The 20,554-nt window shown below is 36.5% G+C and overlaps 1 protein-coding gene across 1 annotated transcript in view; it reads left to right on the top strand.

Moving 5' to 3' along the window:
- The window catches only part of COG2 (component of oligomeric golgi complex 2), a 28,190-nt gene extending 9,431 nt beyond the window's left edge, over positions 1-18,759 (top strand). Inside the window, exons 10-18 of the mRNA XM_051783513.1 lie at positions 3,211-3,350; positions 6,643-6,704; positions 7,964-8,115; positions 8,994-9,194; positions 9,995-10,067; positions 11,239-11,381; positions 13,160-13,299; positions 16,514-16,694; positions 18,319-18,759. Of these exons, the coding sequence (XP_051639473.1) occupies positions 3,211-3,350; positions 6,643-6,704; positions 7,964-8,115; positions 8,994-9,194; positions 9,995-10,067; positions 11,239-11,381; positions 13,160-13,299; positions 16,514-16,694; positions 18,319-18,420 (1,194 nt within the window). The 3' untranslated portion in view covers positions 18,421-18,759. The remainder of the gene's footprint in view (positions 1-3,210; positions 3,351-6,642; positions 6,705-7,963; positions 8,116-8,993; positions 9,195-9,994; positions 10,068-11,238; positions 11,382-13,159; positions 13,300-16,513; positions 16,695-18,318) is intronic.
- Positions 18,760-20,554: the final 1,795 nt, after the last annotated feature.

Below are 20,554 nucleotides of genomic sequence, written 5' to 3'. Positions count from 1 at the left end.
AATTTATTCTGCACTAGGGGAAGGTTAAAAAATTTCTTTGTTTCACTTGCTTGTTTTAGCTTTTGCTCTCCTACAGTACTGCAGATTATGTTGTGGTTAGAAATACAAGTCACCTAAAAGAAACAAAAATAGCTGGAGATCGTGCCATCAGGTTTGAAACATAAAAGTAGTATTTTCTGTGGTATCACAATCAGCTATGAAGCAAGCTTAGATTAAATAATGAATTTAAAGCACTTGTCACTCTTCTATTTTCTTCACTGGCAGCAGTGCTCTGCCTCTAAAAGATCATCTTTTACTAATGGTGAAACAGATTTCTTGGTCTAGTATGAATATTGTCTCTGGCAGTATTTTATTAGAACGTCACAAGTAGAAAATATGAGCTTTCTGCTTTTCCTCATGTCCTGTCTGCTTGTATTTAACCATGATTGCTGAAAAAGTGAATTTTTTTTTTCCTTGCAACTTGACTTGTGATTAGCACGAGACATTTTATTTTTAAGATGGAGATGGGAAACAGTTATAAATTGTCTGCAGAGGTCATCTTAGGCAGTTGACTTAGGGAAAAGCCTTGCTGGTGCAGGTTTATAAGGCATGTGATTCTTCCTGTGTTCATGCTAAATTGCTTTTACTAAATTCTTATTTTTTTCTTGGAATTTAAGATCTCTTTTTGTACAGATTGAATAATTGAAAGCAGGCAGGCATGACAGTGAATGTCTGCAGAGCTGGCTCTGAATAAGAAGCAAATTAAATGAATGTTGAAGAAAGTTGCCATGCAAATGACACTATAGTGTGTTCCCCCTCCCTCATGACAACAGTTTACCATAAAGCTTCAGTCACTATTCAAGCTTTCACCTAATGCCCTGCATGCTGCAAGTCATGAGCCTTTTGGTGTTCTGTGCTGCATGGTCTACCCAGGAAAGTATTTTAGCTTCAGAAAAGCTGGGTTTGCTTGTAAGTCTGTCATCTTTTATTGCACTGATATTGACCAAAAATGGCATTGCGTTATTTTAAAAAACAACCTACTATCCAAAAAAACCCATAAAAAAACCAACATCCACCCATGACTTACCTGAAAGTCATGTAGTAAGTCTAAAGTACTTTCCAGACTGCTTTTGACTACTTAAGTGACTCAGAGGCATTAAAATAATTAAAATATTTTACTTAAAAGTCAACATGAAGTTGAAATGCCAAGTGTAAAAATGCCATTATACCTACCTGAAGACTAATAGTTCTGAGTTAAGAGGGAGAAAAAAACCCTTTAAAATTGTTTTTGCACTGCTCATGAGCCAAGTAATGCAACAGAGATTTTAGACAGTTATCTATCTCTGTTTGCTACGTTGATAGAAATGCAGAAAAGTCTTTCACCAGGTTTGTTTGCATATGTTTATGTGTTTAGGTTCAATGCTGAAAAGTTTGAATATGCCATATTACCTGCATTAGGTTTTTAGATGTAGAGGAGAGAGGGGAATGGAAACATTTATTTTAAATCCTTTAGAAATCAGACTGGCAACATTATGTATGTTAAAATAACTATTTATTTGTGCAGGGTTGGGGTTTGGTTTTTTTTAAGTTGTTTCAGGTTGATGTGCCCTTATTTCTAAGTCAGATTTGTAGATTTACAGGTATTTGGAAAGAATACTTCTTTTATCCCTAAAGGTTCATTTGAGATTAAGTTTAGGTTCCTGTGTTTGAATATTGCTCCATTTTGGTTCCTAATTTAAATAACTGTGCAGTTAACAATCCAATCCTAGAAGCAGAAAAGGGAAACAATCTTGCAGATCTCCTGGACATAATAGTATCATTAACTAGATAAATGTATCTTGAGTTGTCTTCTATTTTGAAAGTGATAGGTCTTTACAGAGTGTTTGATTTATATCTCTGATTTAAGATAGCAGAGCATTAACAGATTGTTTACCTTTTTACAGTGCTGGGTTTGTTATCTAAAAAGGAGGCTTGAAAGAGCACTAATCTGTCATTCATTCTGGATCTAACTCCCGAACCTTTTATGGGTCCATTGTGTTATAAATACAACCAGGTTAGCAGAAAAGTAGTTACCTAAAAGCTTTTGTGTGCATTTTTCAGAATACTACTCCTTACAATGTTCTGCTGCTTCATAAGAGGCAAAATCACATCACTCCCATTGTGCTCTGGATTGTGGTAAAAGCCTGGCTGCTACAGCCCTGCTGCTGCTCTTACTGCAGTGAAGTCAGAAGCACTGAGAGATTCGGTCAGGCTTATTTCATTAGTTCAGCAATGGCTTAATAAGAATGTATGATAGGTTTTATGGCTAATTCCTATTTTTATAACTAGAAGAAACTTGCACAGAAACCAAACTGTTTTTCATTCCACAGAAATAATTTTAACTGTAGCTGTATTTTGATTTTAAATTTATTTACAGAAGGTTTGTATTCTCTTAGCAAGGTCTATTTTATGTGAAAGAACTTTTTTGGTACTATTTTATTTCCAGTTTTCACTCAGATATTTGGCTTTCTGCTTTGTTCATGATTTATTATTTCATTATTTTCAGTGCATTAATAAGTTACTGTTGAGAGTAAGTCCACAGTGTATTTGGGGATTAATATAATTTTTTTTCACTTGCAACCAACTTAATACTATTTGTAAATATCTTATTAGAAGTATACACTAGATGAAGTTAGTTTGTCTGAAATTGTTTGAATCTCTTCTGCAAATATTTGGTATTTGCAAAACATTTTTAGAGAAACAGATTTAGAAATTCTTATAATACAGGTCCTGTGTAACAGGCAAAAATATCATGCTTCCATTCTCGTGTGTGTTTGGCTATGTGTGCTTATGAGTTTCATTCCTGATTACTTCTGTTTGTTTATCTCCTGCACCTGACTCTGTTCCTAGTTCTGTGGAGCACTGTTGTTCCACCCCAGTGACTGAGCTCAGAAGTACTGCTGCATCTCTCTGATCCATTCTGCTTGTTCAATGTGCTTGGACAGTTCTATGCTTTTTCGAAGTGACCCATGCTAGCTTTCCTTACTGGAGAGAAACACCTACTAGTTGACTGGTTTTGGTTTTGTTGCAGTCCAGGATTTTAGCCTTGTGTGATTAGATGATGGGCTGTCAGCCCACTCTTAACCTCGACCTTAACTGTAGCGTGATACAAGAGTTCTGCTGAATGGGTGGTATCCTGCCTTGGTTGCTGGGCCCCTGTGTGTGATCAGAATGCTCTTTCTCTTTCTGCAGAAGTACACTACTAGTATGGATTTTGTACAGAAATTTGAACGACAGTGTGGCTCCCAGGCCAGTGTGAAACGGTTAAGATCTCATCCCTCTTACCACAGCTTTAACAACAAATGGAATTTACCTGTATATTTTCAAATAAGGTTGGTATGCATGTTTTTTTGTTCACTCTTTCGAAAACAGTTTAGTCACAGCAAGATGATCTGGCTTACAGTCAGATCTCCTCATTGTTCAAAGTTTCACTTGTCAACAAATCATAGTAGAAATCAAACTAAGAATTTAATTACTAAGTCATGTAACTGTTATATATCTTTCTGCAATTTGGGGAAATCACAGCCTACTGTTCTTCAATAAGGTATCATGTTGTTACACCAGATTTGATATTCTACTCATAAGACTTTGGGGACCAGATCTAAATAAGTCTTGAACTCTTGTTTCAAATTCTTTTTTGCCAGTGTCCCTGGAACTAAACTGTATGTCGAAAGACACTACTTGTGCAAAATCTAGAGGAATACTTACTGTGAGGGAAAAAGTCTTTCTTCTTAGAAGTACAGAATTAAAGGACTTGACAACTTGTAGATTTTCCAGATCTAGCCATATTTCTGACATCCTTTTTGTCTCACAGGATGTAGTCTTTAAAGTGCTGGGGTTTGTAGCATTGCCTTCCCAAAGATTGCCCTACTATTCCCTGTTCCTGAGGAGCTAAATAATAACTTTTAGCTTATTTTTCCAGCAGGTCTGATGTAGCTGTAGCACTGCCTTTTAGAGACCTTGCAACTAGAAGAGAGCAGAGAGACACAAGAAAGCCCTGGTTTAATTCTAGTAATGTTAGAATTTTAATTAACAAAATAGAATGTAAAACTGTATTTTTAGAAAGTGTAGTCTACATGTCTGATTGTAGGGCTGGATACCAAGCCTTCAAGCAAGGAAGATAACCATTGATGACTTGAGTGTGCCATGCGTGATCTCTCTTGGTCCAAAGCCTTCTGACAATCTCTTTTAAAAAAAAAAAAAAAAAGAGGGAAGAGAAATTGATGCTTATTTTTAGCCTGAATTACTTGAGTGACCTTGTTTATTGCATGGTTCTGTAATTGGCAGTAACCATACCATAGTCACGTTTATGCAGGTTCTTTAATCGAGGATAAATCTACATTTCTGCTGAAAAATTCCATCCAGCAATCTTATGAGTGGTGGAGTTAATGTAAGTGACAAGAGCATGGGGCTGGGAGCAGGGTCTTAGCGTTTTAGTGCTTTGTGGTGTTTGGTAAAATGGCAGTCACAGCACCTGATATCCTGGTTTGGTTTTTTGCTTGCACATCTGTTCCCACGGCTGTGAACTGATGCAAGGCTCTGTTACTCTGGGCAAAAAAAGGCCGACATTCAACTCCAGTCCATTTCCCCAAACCATTAAATTGTGCAAATACTCCTGCTGGCCCAAGGGAAAGGGCAGCAGTTCTCACTACAGTAGTGGTGTGGAGTGCTCAGACTAAAAGTGTCCATGGAACTGTAGCCATTATGAACCTTTTAACAAATATGTCATTAACAGGTCTATATGTCTGCCCCTTTTGTTTGAAAGTGTAACTTTTCTAATAAGAGACCACTTAATCCCACTTTTATACTCTTGCTCATAAAATTGAAATGGAGCTTCAGCATATTCTTGCTGTTCAAAAATGATTCCCATTAGGCATTCTGAGCTCTGATTGATTAAAGAACTTTTAAAAAATCATTTTCCTGTAAGATTACTGTAAATCTAAATAGTACACTATTTCGATAAATGGTTGGATAACAGCAACCGGTTCATCTTTCACCATATTATTGCTTTTTATTGGAATAATCTCATAACTTTTGGAAGTACCCATTTAGTGCAAAATTGTGCCATTTAGTGCAAAATTGTGCCATTTAGTGCAAAATTTTGCCCTTTAGTGCAAAATTTTGAAAATAATGTGACATATTCATTATATATATATTAGGGAAACTTTTTACTTGATGTATATTAACATCCTTTAAGTCATACAAGATTTTTATTGAAATATTATCTCACAATATGACATTTATAGTTAAGATTTGAGGTTTTTCTTCCCTTTTCAATTACAGAAATTACACAGAAAAATCAGCCACTACTAAAGCCTTTACAAATGATCCTTTGAGGAACAGATGGATGTTCAGGCACTTCTTCTTTAGCAGTGCTGGCACAAACAGCCCCAGTAACTCTTTCCTGTGCCATTCTTTCAGTTATGTCAGTCCAACTGGTTGTGGAGCTGTAGTGAACCCCACATTGGGGAAATTTTTTTTGTATGTCAGAAACATTCAGGAAAAATTCTGTCATTGTTCAAAATCTTATTCTGTTCTCTAATCCTTTTCACCATAAGACTGAAAGACACTGCTCTGGTGGTGGAGGCAGTGCATAGGCAGAAATGAGGTTTTGAAGCCGTTTCACAAATATGTTTAGTTGCTAAACATGCATCTTAGTCCATTAGGAGTTTGAACAAGAAAACCCAGGTGGGCCCCTGTTCTGATCTAGAAATGACAGTTAAGAAGCTATAAGAGAAACCCTACAGGTTCATAATTAGTAAGTTTGATAGAAAGGCTTACAGAGTTACTATGATGGACATAAAAGCAAAAAAAAAGGGAAACCAATGACAGTAGAACTTTCTGTAAGGGAGCTTAAAATGATAGTGTTATTTCAGTGCTTGGAGGGAAAACCTCGTTAAAGAAGGATTTTTTGCAGCTCTAACTTGGCAGTTTTTAGAGGAGGTAAATGCTATGTTGTTTATCTAATATGCATTAAATATGGAAAAATATCAGAGGTTTTAATAATAACTTCTGCTGTTATAATTCACCTAAAAATTGTGAAGATGTGATTTTTTTTTAATTTTTATTTTTTTTTTCTTCTTCAAAGGGTGAATATTTTAAAAAAGAGGGTCAGGGTATCCTGTGAGGAACTATTGATTTTTATTAGGTACAGAATTGTTTGCAGAACCTTATGCTTCTGTTCTTTAACAAACATGTAGAAAGCTGGAGCCTCCAGTGTCACATGACATGTCTGAAGGTCAACTAAAGCAAGTATGAGTCAATTTGTTCAGTTTTAGTTTAAAAACAGTAACAAAACAAAAAACTTCACTCGTCAAAAAAGGTGAGGACTTGTCTCTCTGTGAGCTATCATTTTGATAATATTTGCAACCATGACTTTAACAGTTTCCCAAAGCATAAGCTTTGTATGTGCCTGTAAAATGTCAAAGATCCTCTTTCAACTGTTTGAATGATGGTGTGGTTTATATCCCAATTTAAGTTGGGCAAAAATAACCCTATGTTTAAAATCTGTGTATGTGCATTGATAGCACAATGAAATAATACTGAAGTAAGCACTGAAAAATGTTTTGGCATCAATTTAAGTAACTGTTGAATTGTAATATTCAAAACTTTTCTGTCTCTTAGATTCAGAGAAATAGCAGGGGCCTTAGAAGAAGCACTTTCAGATACACTAGAGGAAGCACCAGGTAAACTTTTATGGCAAAAAATACTTTTCTTATTGTAAAGGAATCAGTGGTTTAAGTAGCAGTGGTTACTGTCTGGCTGTTGAGTATTTAGTAACATGCATCCCATGGTTCACATGAGCTTTCTGATTTCTGATTAACTGATTAAATAATATAATACATTTTTATAGAGATAGCAATGTGGGAGTACTGTTAGTGATCACTCCACTTATTAAAAACACCCCTTTTGGCAGCAGTTGTTGACATACTTATGGAACCATCCACTCAGTGCAAGAAGGAACTAAATTAGCATTTCTCATCCTCTAAATAACAACCAAAAGGCTATGCTGTGTTATTTGGGCATATTTTTCTTAATTGTTGTAGCACTATGTAGAGGCAAAAATGGCTGTCTGTTGGCAGCATCTGGGTTTGCTATGGTTTATAGTGTTGCTATCTGGTCCAAAAACATACACTGATTTATGAGCAGATGAGGAGGTATGCACAGGAAGAATTAGAGTGGAAGGGGATAGCCTGGTATATTCATTAGAAGTATGTTTTAATCAGAAATACTAACTTCAGTTAACAGAGTGCAGAAGGCAGCTAAGAAGGCAGCTAAGAGCCACATAAATATCTGTGTGTGTATATGCACACACACATGCCCTCTGAAGAAAACAAGGAGAAAAAAATCCTAATGGAGACAAAATGCATAAATCTTACCACTTTGAGGTGTGGAACTTGCAGACTCATTCCTTAACTTTCTAATTGTATCTATAAAATGTTACTGTGAATGGCTTTTAAAGTATTTTGTTTAAATATGGATATTTCTACTGTGTTTTAAATAAATATTTATAGCAAATATCTCATATAACTGTGAGAGGAGCAGCAGTTTAGTGCTAAAGGAGTATTATGTTGTGGTTGGCAGGCATATCTAATATAACTTCTTCATAAGATTGCCAAAAATTATCCTGGAAATGTTATCTCCTGAAGTGGATTATTTGGCCAAACTGTTTCTGCCTTTATTGCATGCAAATTCTGACTTATTGCTTTGGCCTGCACAGCTACAGCAAGACTTAGTGGAATTTGAAATATAAAGCATTGAGGAGCTAGTATTTTAAGGATTTATTTCAGACAATGCTTAATAAATTTCTATCTTTTTGATTGTGTCTCTCTGCAAGACTTTTTTTTGTTTGTTTGTTTTAATCTTAGATAATGTACTGACACTGATGTTACATCTTTTAAAAATGTGCTTAGGAACTTGACCTTTGTTCCCTAATTATTTCTAGCTGGCAGCTCATACTGTCTTTTGGCCACTCACATGGTCTGGATGAGTCTTCTGAAGTGCTGGTCAGATCAAATGTTTTTACCATTATTAGCACACCGTTTGTGGAAACTTAGTCTGCAAATTTTGGCACGCTACTCTGTGTTCATCAGTGAGGTAAGAGACCAGCATGCTTTTGCTTTTGGTGATTGGATATGTCCATCAGTAAGAGACCTTTTGAAGCAAAGTATGTGACCTCTTTTTAAGCTTTTTTTTTCCCTCCTGAACTTAACGTTCTTTGACAAGAACACTTTCAACCAGTTCATGCATTTGGTTTATAAAAAGCATCACTGCAAAATACATGATTAACCATAAATATCAGTACTGTTGCAGTGTTACTGTCTGATGGTTGCCAAGGCTGTACTTACATGTTGCTTAATACTGCCTCTGCCACTGAAAGAAGTAGTCACAGTCTTGGTTTTCTTCTGTTTTTGTAAGTGTTTATTTGTTGATAAAGTGAATGAGGTTGTGAAACAGAGCCAGGTGAAAAATAAACATGCAAGTGAAAAGGGGTAAAATAATCTGAATTAGTTGTTTGGTATTGAGAATGTAAAACCAGAAGTTTCCTGGGCAACTGACTCAACATCAGTGATTCTCTGCTTCTGAGCAGGAGAAATTGTGCTTTGCTCTTTTACTTCCTGCTCCTGGCCATACAAGTTTGCCCCTGTTTCTGCTGTCATAGAAAGAGAGCATGATAGAATAACTGGAATTTGAGGAGATTTCTGGGGGTCATCTGGTCCAAATTCATGCTCAAAATAGTGCCAGCTTAGATGAGGTTGTGCAGAGCCTCAAGTTGAATCTTGAGTATATCCAAAGATGGTGGTTTCGCTCCTTCCTGGGAACCCTAGTCCAGTGACTGATTGCTTTTTCCTCCTGTTTGAAAGTGTGGCATTCTAATGCTGAGAACTTACAAATCCTTTATATACTGTTTCAGTTTGTCCAACTTTAACTACCTTCATTATTGCTCGGGTTCACATTTCAATTTGATGTTTCAGGTTTCTGTAAGGCCCATTTCCAGTGAGAATACAAAGGAAAGCAAAAAATCTGTGCCAGTTGGTAGAAAGGAATCTTCTGTAAGCCTCAACCCTAGTGAGGACCAAGGGAATGGGTCTTCTCCAGAAAGTCTACCAGTGTCTTATATATCTAGTACTCAGCTGGTATACGTTGCTGCAGATCTGGACAAACTCCAGGATCAGGTTTGTGCTTGTGACTTTACTTACAAAAGAGTCTTTGATGTTTGGCATATCGTTAAGGGCATTAAATTGTTTAAATATGTACCATAAAGTTCTTTTTAAATCTTAAATGCTAAAACTTGGGTGGTCTGATAGAGAAGATATCACCTGAAATATTTGACCTACTCTTACTTGGAATGGCAGATTACAGGGAAACCACCTCAGATATTTAAATGCTTTTTATCTGTAGCTGCTGGACTTTACCCCTAAAATAATTTGTTTCTGCATTTTTTTGGTGCGAAGAGTTACTCTACCAGTCCTACCTTTTCTAGTAAAGTCTCTGTTGGAGCTTGGAGTGTGGTGCAACATTCAGCTTTAATATTATGTTCTCTTTTAAATGTCTACTAGTTTTAGTCTTTGAGGTTGAAAAAGCTTTTATCATCATGATTATACTTGATTAATGATCCAGAATTTTGAAGAGAGTTGTATGGTATTAATTTTTGTCCAGAAGGGACGAATTCTGTGTATTTTTGATCAATAAGGCTGAAATTTCTGTAGTTTGTGAAACTGTAAGTTGCAGGTAGAATTTGTTAATTCTAAATTATTTGCTCTGAGTACAATAGTAAGGTAGAGGATTCAGTGTGTGTAGGCCTTAATTCCTGTGCATATTCTACTACTAGTTTCTCAGAACTGCAGTAAAACTATAGAATTTGAAGGTGTCTTTTGATGCTCTTTAAACTTGCAGGATGTAGAAGAAGTAATTAACTGTCTATAACGTAACTGTATCTCTCTTGATTTTTGAGTGTTGTTTTTTTTTTTTTCAGATTCCTGAAATATTAGACATGATTAAACCAAAGCTTGAAATGATTGGCATCAAGAATATGTCTTGTATTGCAGGTAAAGCTTAGAGGTTCTTCCCCCCTTTCTCCCACATCCCCTCTGCCAAACAAATGAAATGAACTTTTACACAGTTTCATTATTACAGTGAAAATTTGAGAAGACTAATGTGTCTATTACTTAATGAAACTTGCTTTATGTTTAAATTGTTAAATAGAAACAATCTTGAACAGACATGGTGAGTCTGGAAAATGTTTAATGATTAAAATTGGGTGAGTCTAAAGTGCTTTTAGGATTCTTCCCCAGAAAGTGAGGACTTTATACCAGAAGATTCATTTCATATCTTTAAACTCCTACGTATAAAAGAATTGGGGAAGAAATAAAGGAGAGGCTTTCTGTTATCCAGTTGGAACTAAAATATTTTTCTAAGATGATAGTTCTCTCTCAGACCTGATGAATCATATAAGGGCAAGAGTTATCAAAGTATCATAGTTAAAACACCTTAACTTCAGAGGACAGAAGCAATTCAGTCTTTTAGCCACTTTTTTTTCTGGGTTTTTGGTTTTGTTTGGTTTTTTGTTTGGCGTGGTTTACTTTTTTTTGGTTTTGGCTTGTTTCTGGTTTTGTTTTTTGTTGTTGGTTTGTTTTTTCATCTGATCATTCTTTATGTGAAATACGGAGTTTGATTTTAATTTAGTATTTAAAGCTAAGCATGTAGCTGCATGAGTGAATTAGTCCCTGTCTTCAAGCCTAGCCAAAAGTTCTGTGTCATGAATTCCACTTAAATCTCTAAATTAGAATTATTGGTAGATGTCGAAGTCCATAAGAGATGTAGGAGTTTGTGCACATCTCCTACTCAGTAAATGGTCTGTTGTCAATCAGAACTTTGAGTTGAACATAGTCCAGTCATTCCATAAGGAATTTAGAGAGAAAGAATTTCACAACCACAATTTCTTTGGAAGGTTGGAGCCTTTTGATTCAAGTCCCTTGCTTCATTGGTAATACTGAAAAAACTTTTAACCTGGAGAATGTTACTTTAACCCTATTTTCTTTCCTTCCCTTCATCCGTGTTTCTGGCTGAGGAATGGTTGGTGTTACTAGTAATGTTTTATAAATGGTATATTTAACACCAGAGAGTGAGTGAGATTGGAAGCATGATGGGGTTCACATAATTTGTGTTGTGATTGGGCAGGGTAGCTCAGTTTAAACTTTAGCATTTTTACTTGAATAGGAGCCTTGGAAGATTCAAAGGCTTCTCTATCAGCCTGTGTGCCTACCTTGAATAACAGGATTATCCAGGATCTCAGTGAGTCCTCCTTCGCGTACCTGAAGAGTGCACTGGAAGTTCCAAGATTATATAGGAGAACCAACAAGGTCAGTGATGGTTGCAGAGGCAAAAGTGAATCTTAGAAAGGCCTTTGCTAAGATTGTTGTGAATTCTTATCTTCAGATATACCTGTCCATATCTGCTTGACAGTCAAGAGCTCTATTAAATATCTTGAGATAATTTAGTTATTTATTGTTTACTTCATGGTGAAGGGGTAAAAAGGGGGTATTTTCAAAATTTAAGGTAGGGTAACAGTGATGAGAGCCTGGACCTGAAGTAGAAGGAAGGCCAAGAAGTAGAACTGTAGATGTGCAAAAGAAAAAAGGGTTAATGGGGATGTTTCCCTCATGTCACAGCATATACTGTAAAATGCAGTGCTGCTGAGTTCCAGACTTATTTTAGGAGGCTGACACTTCTGCCTGCAGTGTCAAGAAACTTCTTCCCATTAAGCTAGATGCTTTGATTTGGTTCAAGAAGTATCTTGCACAGAAGGAAACAGATAAGAATGGCTAATAAGAGTAATTTGTTGAGTGTAACAAGAAGTAACAGTGAAATAAGGTGCTGAAACCAATTGTCCGATCTTGGCTTGTGTTACTCCTGTGACATGCCTTTGCCAGTCTCTCTAGACAGTTGTCTTGGTAGTTAGCTTGGTATCCTTCAGTCAATAGAGAAAAATCAAAGTAATGTGAACCAGAGACTACTACATCCTTGCCTAATTTGAACCCAGGAGGCAGGCTGAAATGGCAGGCCACAGCTCTTCCCATTTCACCCCTCTCCCCTTGCTGTACTCTGCATAGTGATTTAGGGGACTGCCGTTGTTTCTGTTGTCCACTGGCTGTTGAAGCAGATGCTGTGCCAACACAAAGACATAGGACCTGACCACTTTCAAGTCAGGCGAGGTACTGGCTTGAGCTCTGTACTCCAAGAGTCTGACTGCATTGCTATCTCGGCCATCAGTGTAACTGGCTTTATGCGGTGCAAAACCTGAGCTGATAAACAGGAGAGAGATCACTTGGGTAGAGAAGGTACATTATTACAGTTGTGTTACGTTCTGGCAACTTCATTTTTCAATGTTCTAATACTTCAATTTTTTTTTAGCAGAATTCAGAATTTGGTATGAGAATAGTCTTTTGCAGGAATCGTGCAAAGACTTTTGCTTGGCCAGGTTCTAAGTAAGATGTTACTGAGATATTTTCATGTGTCAGAGATTTTGTGTACCCTGAATATGTTCTGTTGGTTTGCAATGCATGAGGTTCACCCAAGCTATTCGTGGATCATCCCTGGAGAGAGAAAGCATTCTGCAACCAAAACTACCTGAGAAGAAGATAGTGAGGGGATATTAATTATCCCCAGAGCATTCTTCTAGAAAATATAATGAGGGAGCAGAATGGTGTAAGAACAGAAGGAAACATGTCTTCAATTTAGTGAAGTATAGTACAAAGCAGTAGGTATTTTAACAAACTCTGTAAATAGTCTGTTTTGGGCACGGAGTGTGCTCACCTTTCTCTGGAATCAGCATGAGCAGAAAGAGCATTCATGATCATACCCTGATAATAGGAGTGGCTGGCATGTGCATCTCTCAAAAAGCTTTGGTCATTTTGAACCTTGTTCTATATTATATCACACTGTGTAACACTACTGAATAACTGTGATGCTGTCTTTCCTGTGTATAATGATCTCTTCATTGAATTGTCCTGATTGGAGTATGTATCTCGTTGCTTAGATACAGCCTTAGCATTTTATATATCTGCTAGAATTGGGTGTTGACACTTTAAATAAATTACTGGTTCTTTTTTCCCCAACTTGTTTCCATGTCATCTACCAGGAGGTGCCAGCTAAAGCTTCACCTTATGTTGACAGTGCTCTTAAGCCCTTCTACCGACTGCAGAATGAATACAAAGATACCTTGAAGCAACCCATGATTCATCAGTGGTTGGAAGGTGCTCTCTCTGAAAGCACACAAAAGTAAGAGAATCATACAGAACATTCTTTGCTTTAATTAAAAACTCCAGTGTCCATTGAATGGGTACAGAAAAAAACCTAAAACACTATGAATTAACACAACTGTAAACAAAACAAGAATATACCACTCTTATGTTGGGGTATATTTCTTCAGACTTACTCGTTGTTTTGTATTCAGCAGATGAAAACCTGGGCAGGGAATCCAGGACCTGGCCTCTGCTCAGATCTGTGCAAACCGTGACCTAATGGGCATTTGAAAAATTGATTAACTCTAGGAATGCAACAATAAACTAAAAATTTGCATTTTGTTTCAGAATTGGTGTAAGACCTTAATCTCATGTTATTTTCAATGAACAATGGTTGAATTTTCAAGGAACTTGAGTTCTGCTGTCCTTTGACTTTTTTAATGTATGTAATGATTATCTGACATCTTAGTGGTGTAAAAAAAAAAAGGCCTAGGATATTAACTGCTGAAGAGCTAACTGTTCACCATTTAATAAGGCACTTATACAGCAATACTTTCTTTAGTAGATCTTCTATTTCTTAGTTAGCATCCTGAGCTGAGGACTTCTTGAACATGAGTAGCCATCTGCATTAAGTTCCTTAAAGAATTTTGTTTCTGTTTCTCTAGCTGTATTTTAAATTTGTACTACAGTGGGATGTTGCATTCCACGAGTTCAGCCCGTTAAACTGTGTGACATGAGACAGCAATACTTGCTTTTGTTTTAAAGTTCTGTGACCAGGTTTCCAAAGACTCAGCAAAAAAACCTACTTCCCAGAGAGGGAAGGGAAAAAAAAAATTCACTGGATACCCCCTATTTCTTGCATTGTGGACAATTTATTCCTTCCTAATTTTTTTATATCTCTAATTGTGCTTCAAACTAAAGAGTCCCTGTAGCCTATTTGAAAGGGTTTTTCTTTTTCCCATCTTTATAGTTGTGCTTTGTTGGTTTACTTTGTCCTTTGTGGCCATGGATGGTAAGATCAGAAGAGTCCGTGCAAGTTAAAGTATGATGCTGTGATTTCTGTCTGTCCTTACGTGGTTCCTGATAATTCTTAGCATATTATCCTGTCTGTTGACTGCTGCTGAGCATTGGATTGATTTTTTTTTTCCTGTGAATTAACCACATAATAATACTGAAGTTTTAAATTGTAGTCAAAACATGAGTTCTTTCTTGCCCTTTGCCTCCTTATCCCTCCCTACTTTTCTATTTCTGGCACCTCGCAGGTGCTTATTAATGCTCAGTGCACCTGCAGCACTTTGCACTCACTTTTTTCATTATTCAGAATAAACTTAAACTTTTAAGACAGTTTTGACACATTCACCAACTGTCTTAAAATTATTCTTGAGTATTTTGGACAAAGCTAAGCTTATATTGGTCTGGACTCCACTGGTCACTTCCATTTTGCACAAAAACTTTTTTCAAGCTTGGTGTCTCTTAATCAGTTACTAGTCCATAAAAAGAAACTTACTGTTAACCCAGAGCAGTTACATTTGTTAACTAACATTGCTGAAGGACTCCAAAGATTCCTGGAATCTCAAGTCACATGCTTATAGAGCTAAAATACCTTAGAGTGAATTTTTGTCTGTCTGTCTACCTCTGTGTGTCTGGTAGGTCTTGCTTTTAAAGCTTCAGTAAATCTGGAGATACCATGCAAAGTAACTGTTCTGTAGTTCCTTGGACCTAGCCAGAACTTTTTTCTTTTTTTTCCCTAAAATCACACTTTCCATGTTATCATTACAAAAACTGACTTAAGTTATAGGTTAAACAGTGTCAGTGGTTAAGCACCAGTAAAATTGGCACATTCATTTTTTAATTCCATGGAATTTTCTTTTGAATTCTGTTTTCATGATTTGTTGTTACTCTTTTTATCAGTTTGTTTTAAAATATCCTCACTGATAAGAGATGAAACAAACTGAATTTCTTAAATGGAGGAATATTGTAATTTCTTTATTGAGAATAGAGATGCACGTAAATAATTTCCTGCTGTGACAATATATTCTTACATCCCTATGAGAAAAACAGAGAAGAGCATAAACTGGTTAAAACTCACTGGGACTAAGCTTGCTTAAATGGTGAGAAGAACTTGGGAGTACAGCAGAAGTAGGAAGTCTTCACAAGTGAGTGGGAATAGGAAATACCAAGATATGAAAAGAGAACCCAGTTGACTTTTATTGGAATACTTTTACTTTTCATGGAATGGTATCTTGAAACAGTTTCCATGGCACTGGCAAGCACTTTTTCTTTAGCTATCCCTATCTAATTATCCTTCTAAAAGGTTTGCCTGCTTTCTGTTGCCTCCTTGTTTAAAAGTAAGCATCAGGAAGATTCTTTCAACTTTGTTAATTCTAACAGTAGTAGTTTTCTTAGACTCTTAGAAAGTTACACATTTTAGGAAATTATAGAACATAACTCAGTCTGACCACTTCTCTTATGGATCCTCTAATTTCCCACTGTTGCTCTATTTTCTCCTCCTAACTATTCTTATGACTTATTTTTAACAACTCACTGTCCCAGGCATCTCTTAATTGATATGATATTATGTCCTTCCCACTAAGGCATGGGATTTCAGTCCATAAGGCTTTTTGAACTTTTGTTACTTAGTTGATTTGTTTACCTTCTTTGATTCTATGCTTTCTTTAATCAAGTATGTGGGAAGTGGTGTTTTATTTCATCTATACCATTTTTGGTTTAGGATTAGTGTTCTTCTGACTTTTTCTGCCAGCTTCCTGAGACTCCTGCTTAGACTAGTTTTTTCATTTTAGAAATAGGCATTTATGACTGGTATGCACATGCATGCTCTCATATACACTTCTGTAACTTTCTTAAAAATAGGACTGTAAGGATGTTATTCTTGTCCTGTTTGTAAAAACAATTTTAGTCAGTGTCAATAGAGGCTGATTTAGGCTGTTGAAAATTGAACAATTGCATTCCTTGGTCACTGTTGAGTACAAACATCTTGAGCAGGTCAAAAATGTTATGATGAGAAGGTGGCTTCAAGATGGAATAGTAATCTTGAGAGTGACCCCTAGAAGTAATGATGGAAATACTGATTAATTGATAATGATGAAAACATGAGTAGCTTTCTTGCAAGGAAAGCTATTCCTGCCAGCACTGTTCAGCAGTTTTCTCAGTGACGTAGTGTTGTGTATGAAGTAGGCTTTTCTGTAAGAGTGGACTTTTTTTTTCTTTCTCTTTAATCTTCCTTAATTTAGGTATTATGAAACTGTATCTGATGTGCTCAGTTCTGTTAAGAAAATGGAAGAGAGCCTAAAAAGGTTGAAGCAAGCCAGAAGAACTGCGACTTCAAACCCTGTTGGTACAAACGGGGGCATGAGTGATGATAACAAAATCCGACTGCAGCTGGCCCTAGATGTTGAGTATTTTGGAGAACAAGTAAGTTATGAGAAAGAAGAGGTTTTTTTATTACTACTACTGGTTTTGGAAGGGAGTGAGATAGAAGAGGAAAGGGAAGCTAGACTCAGATTCTGGTCTTGAAGGCTTTGTTGGTGTGGGTTTGTGGTTTGGGTTTTTGCTTTTTTTTTTTTCACACTTTTATAAAGGAGGTGATTTGAGACCTTGATGATTGTAGATACCACATGAGCAATGCATGCTTTTCTGTCCTTTCTTATACAAATGCAAAGCTTTTATTTCTTGCTGTTCAAAATTCAAATACTGCTTAGTGCTTGGAAGTTTTAAGAAGAAACACTGTGTGGACAGATCAGAGGGTAGGGGCCTCCCTTAGATCCGATAGAAACTTCTTTATGGCCCTGCTTTTGTTTGCCTTCTCCCGGGGTGTTTCCAACCTTGACTTTCTGCACAGTCAAAGTCTGTTCCCAAGAGCTGTGAAGATGTTGGACTGATTTGTTGTGCTGCACAACTGTAAGTTCTTTTCAGTGCCAAATATGAAACCCTAAATAACAAAGCACATAAAAAAAGAAAATATTCCAGGAAGCGTGTGCAGTAGCTACATCAAATTGAATACTGTTTGTACTCGTTTATTTCTGAAAATCATGTATAGAAATAAACTTCCAAGTGCAAGTCCATATCATTAGTTGCCAAGGAGCTGTCATCAGTCTTGTTTATGAGCACATGCTGTTGATGCATTGTAACAGGTAGATTAAGTCTGCTTTTTTGTGAGCAAATGCTTTTCTCAGATATGAGACTTACCACAAGGACAATTTGGGTGGAAGTAGGGAAATCTTAATAACAAGAACTAGTATTTGTCAGCTTTTGCCTCGGGTTGAGCTTTTGTTCTTTTATTCCTGTTATGTGCACAAACATCACTGCACTATGAATTTAAACTGAACTGGAATAGATTATTCATAGTTGTTTAGGAGATGTCTTGATACATGTGAATATTACAAACAGTTCCAGCAGCAAACACATTTTGAGAATTGTTTCATTATGGTTTTAGTTAAATCCAGATTTTTGTTTCAGTGCACTCTTATTTTTCTCATGGTCATACTTTTCTAATTGTCAGAGCAATAGATTTTCTGGCTAAGAAATTACTAGCAGCAACCCCTGTATTTGTAGAGTTGTTTTCATCTCCCAGGAAGTTCAAGGCTAGAACCATAGGCTCTTGCAGCCTATTGAAATGCTTTCACCATCATGCTGTTGGCTGTTCTTGGATGTATTCATGTTTATCTTTAAAGTTTTGCCCAGAAACCTCATTTGGAGTTTGAAAAAAAAAATCAGTTGAAAATCAATGAATTAAAACCAACTACAGCCAAGTTTCTGTTTTTGACTACTTCACTGGAAAACTTCCAGCTGGCTTTAGTTACAAGTTGCCTAGAAGATGATGAAATATTTCCCTACAAGACACTACATTAACTAGAAAGACTTATCTGAGCAAAGTTGAAGACAAATATTTTTATACTTTGCACTATATGCAGTTGTGGGTTTTTGCCTCACATAGATGCAGGAGAAAATATATACTTGGCTAAACGTTTGAAGTAGAATAATTCGTGAGGTTTTTTATGTTTTACAGAAAATTACTACTTTTTCTCTGTCTTTTTAGATACAAAAGATGGGACTGGAAACAAGCAGCATAAGAAGCTTTTCAGCCCTTACAGAGTTGGTTCTAACTGCCAAGGACCAGGCTGCAGCAGAACAATCCTAGAAATTTTTGAAAGCATGTGATTGAATATAAACGACGTTCCAAAAAGAAAGACAGAGAATTTAACTCTGCTTTATTTTACCAAATAAGTAGCAATGAAGTGCTTCCTAATGTATCTCGAGCAACAAATCAGTGTATCTGCTGTCAAGATAAACTTGTTTCACCAAAAGACTGAGAATTTATCATAGTTATCCATTATATGGAAAGCAATTACAAGTTCTAAACTTTCTACTATAGAATAAAGTAGAAGAAAATGTTTTTCTTATTTTTGTTGTACAACTTAAAATGTAGAAGAATGAAGTTATATGTTGAAAATAATATGTAATAAATTGTCTTCCTAACTTTTGATATCCCATACTTTTTTGAATCAGATGTATTAATTGATGGCTGTGTTATAACCCACCCCTGAGGTGGGATAGCTGAGGTTCTTGTTAATAGATCCCTTGGGGTGGATTGGAGTGAAATGATGCTGAATGACTGGTGTTTATATATATATATATATATATATATATATATTTTGCAGGTTTATTCTAGAACAGCCTGGTTGCAATGGAAAGGAGATATGTTGCCATTTCAGTTATTATCTATAGAAATATAACAATATGAAAGTATAAAGATATCGATAAATAAGGGAAAGAAAGAAAGAGAAATAAAGGACAAGAGTACATAGTAGACAGGAGAGAGATATCACCACGTGTGGACCCAACGACAAGACTTGGTTGAAGTGATGGTCACAATCTTGATCCCTCAGGGCTGGGGAAAGCCCACAAAACAAGGAGTGTAATGGGTATATATATATATATATGTGTTCAGGCTCAGATGGGAACGCCCAAGTACTTCCCGTGGTGGGAGAGGGTTTTACACTGTCTGATGCAACACTGGATCACGTGCAGTTCTCTGGTGGAAGGCCCCTGAAATCATGCTGGAGGCACTTCGGGGGTTGTTGGTGCTGTCTGTCCGTAACTTGATGTCATCTTTGCTTGATTGGTGATATGTGTATGAGCAGTTGCTGCCTTTCCCACAGTTTGCCACAGTGGGAATTTTTGTCCAGATGCATTAACCGGGAGGTACTAACTAGATTTCGCCTCTGTCAGGTCTGGAATCAGGGCCTTAGTGTCACAAATTCCTCCCTTCTGTACTTATCTCAAGTTTCCACTGTGGTGGCTTATCTTATGGCAAGTCACTTCTGTGGCCTTGACAGTGTTTGAGACAGGCAACTGTGCTCTTTAACTCCTTACAGACTGTCAAAAACTTTCAAATTTACTCCAGCTCTTCTGGAATGAAGTGCTCACAGGAACATGATTCTGCTGTTTCTCATTACTGCTTTGCACTTACTTGCTTTCCCTCATCATGGGGCATGGTTAGCTCTCGTTTGGTTTTTGAATGTTTTCATTTTACTGATTTGGCTTTTTCACGGATCACATTGTTGAGAAGTGCTGCATGACAAAAGCTCATAAAATAATTGAAGTTTTGAAAATAATTTTTAATATAAGTAGCTTACAGGTTATTACATTCAGGCTACCTGTTTTCCTTCAAACTAAAACTTAGTTCACTAAGAATTTATTTGCCACTGGCATATTTCTGATTTGTATTATATTGTCTATTAGTACTCACCTGAATACACATAGAATTCTGGTAACTTCAAACCTAGTTACATCAGTACAAGGTGCATCTCTATATAGCAGGAAATTTGAAAGTGTTACCAGGGTTTAAAATGGTAGAAGGCTTAACAAAGACCTCTCTTGAACCTGGAGTGATCTGCCTATTGATGCTTCTTTTTTATAGGTGAGGGACAGGTAGCAGAGTCTGGGAACAGTAGGGGGTGAATTTGAGGCTTTCAAGTTGGAGAATGCCCCATATGAGTGAAGGAAGATTTTGTTTGTGGTGTTTGATTTTTGGTTGGTTTTTTGGTTGATTGTTTTGTTTGTTTGGGTGTTTTTACCCTGTGAAAGTTTAGCCCTGGAATTTTAGTTCATGTTTCTTAATTAAAAATAACTGTATTTAGAGAGCTTGGATGCGGGAGCTGAAATGATGGAAATTTTCTGAGTACTTAGAGATACATAGCAATGTAGCATTGAAGCTGTAGTGAGCAAACCTTTCACAGCATTTAGGCTTTTTATTCCTCACTGTTGGAGAA

Source organism: Manacus candei, unplaced genomic scaffold, assembly GCF_025592945.1.
Source record: "Manacus candei isolate 608988 ecotype Guabito, Panama unplaced genomic scaffold, ASM2559294v1 h1tg000017l, whole genome shotgun sequence".
Classification (NCBI taxonomy): domain Eukaryota; kingdom Metazoa; phylum Chordata; class Aves; order Passeriformes; family Pipridae; genus Manacus; species Manacus candei.
The sequence above is the reverse complement of the archived record's forward strand: the minus strand, read 5'-3'. Positions and strand labels throughout refer to the sequence as shown.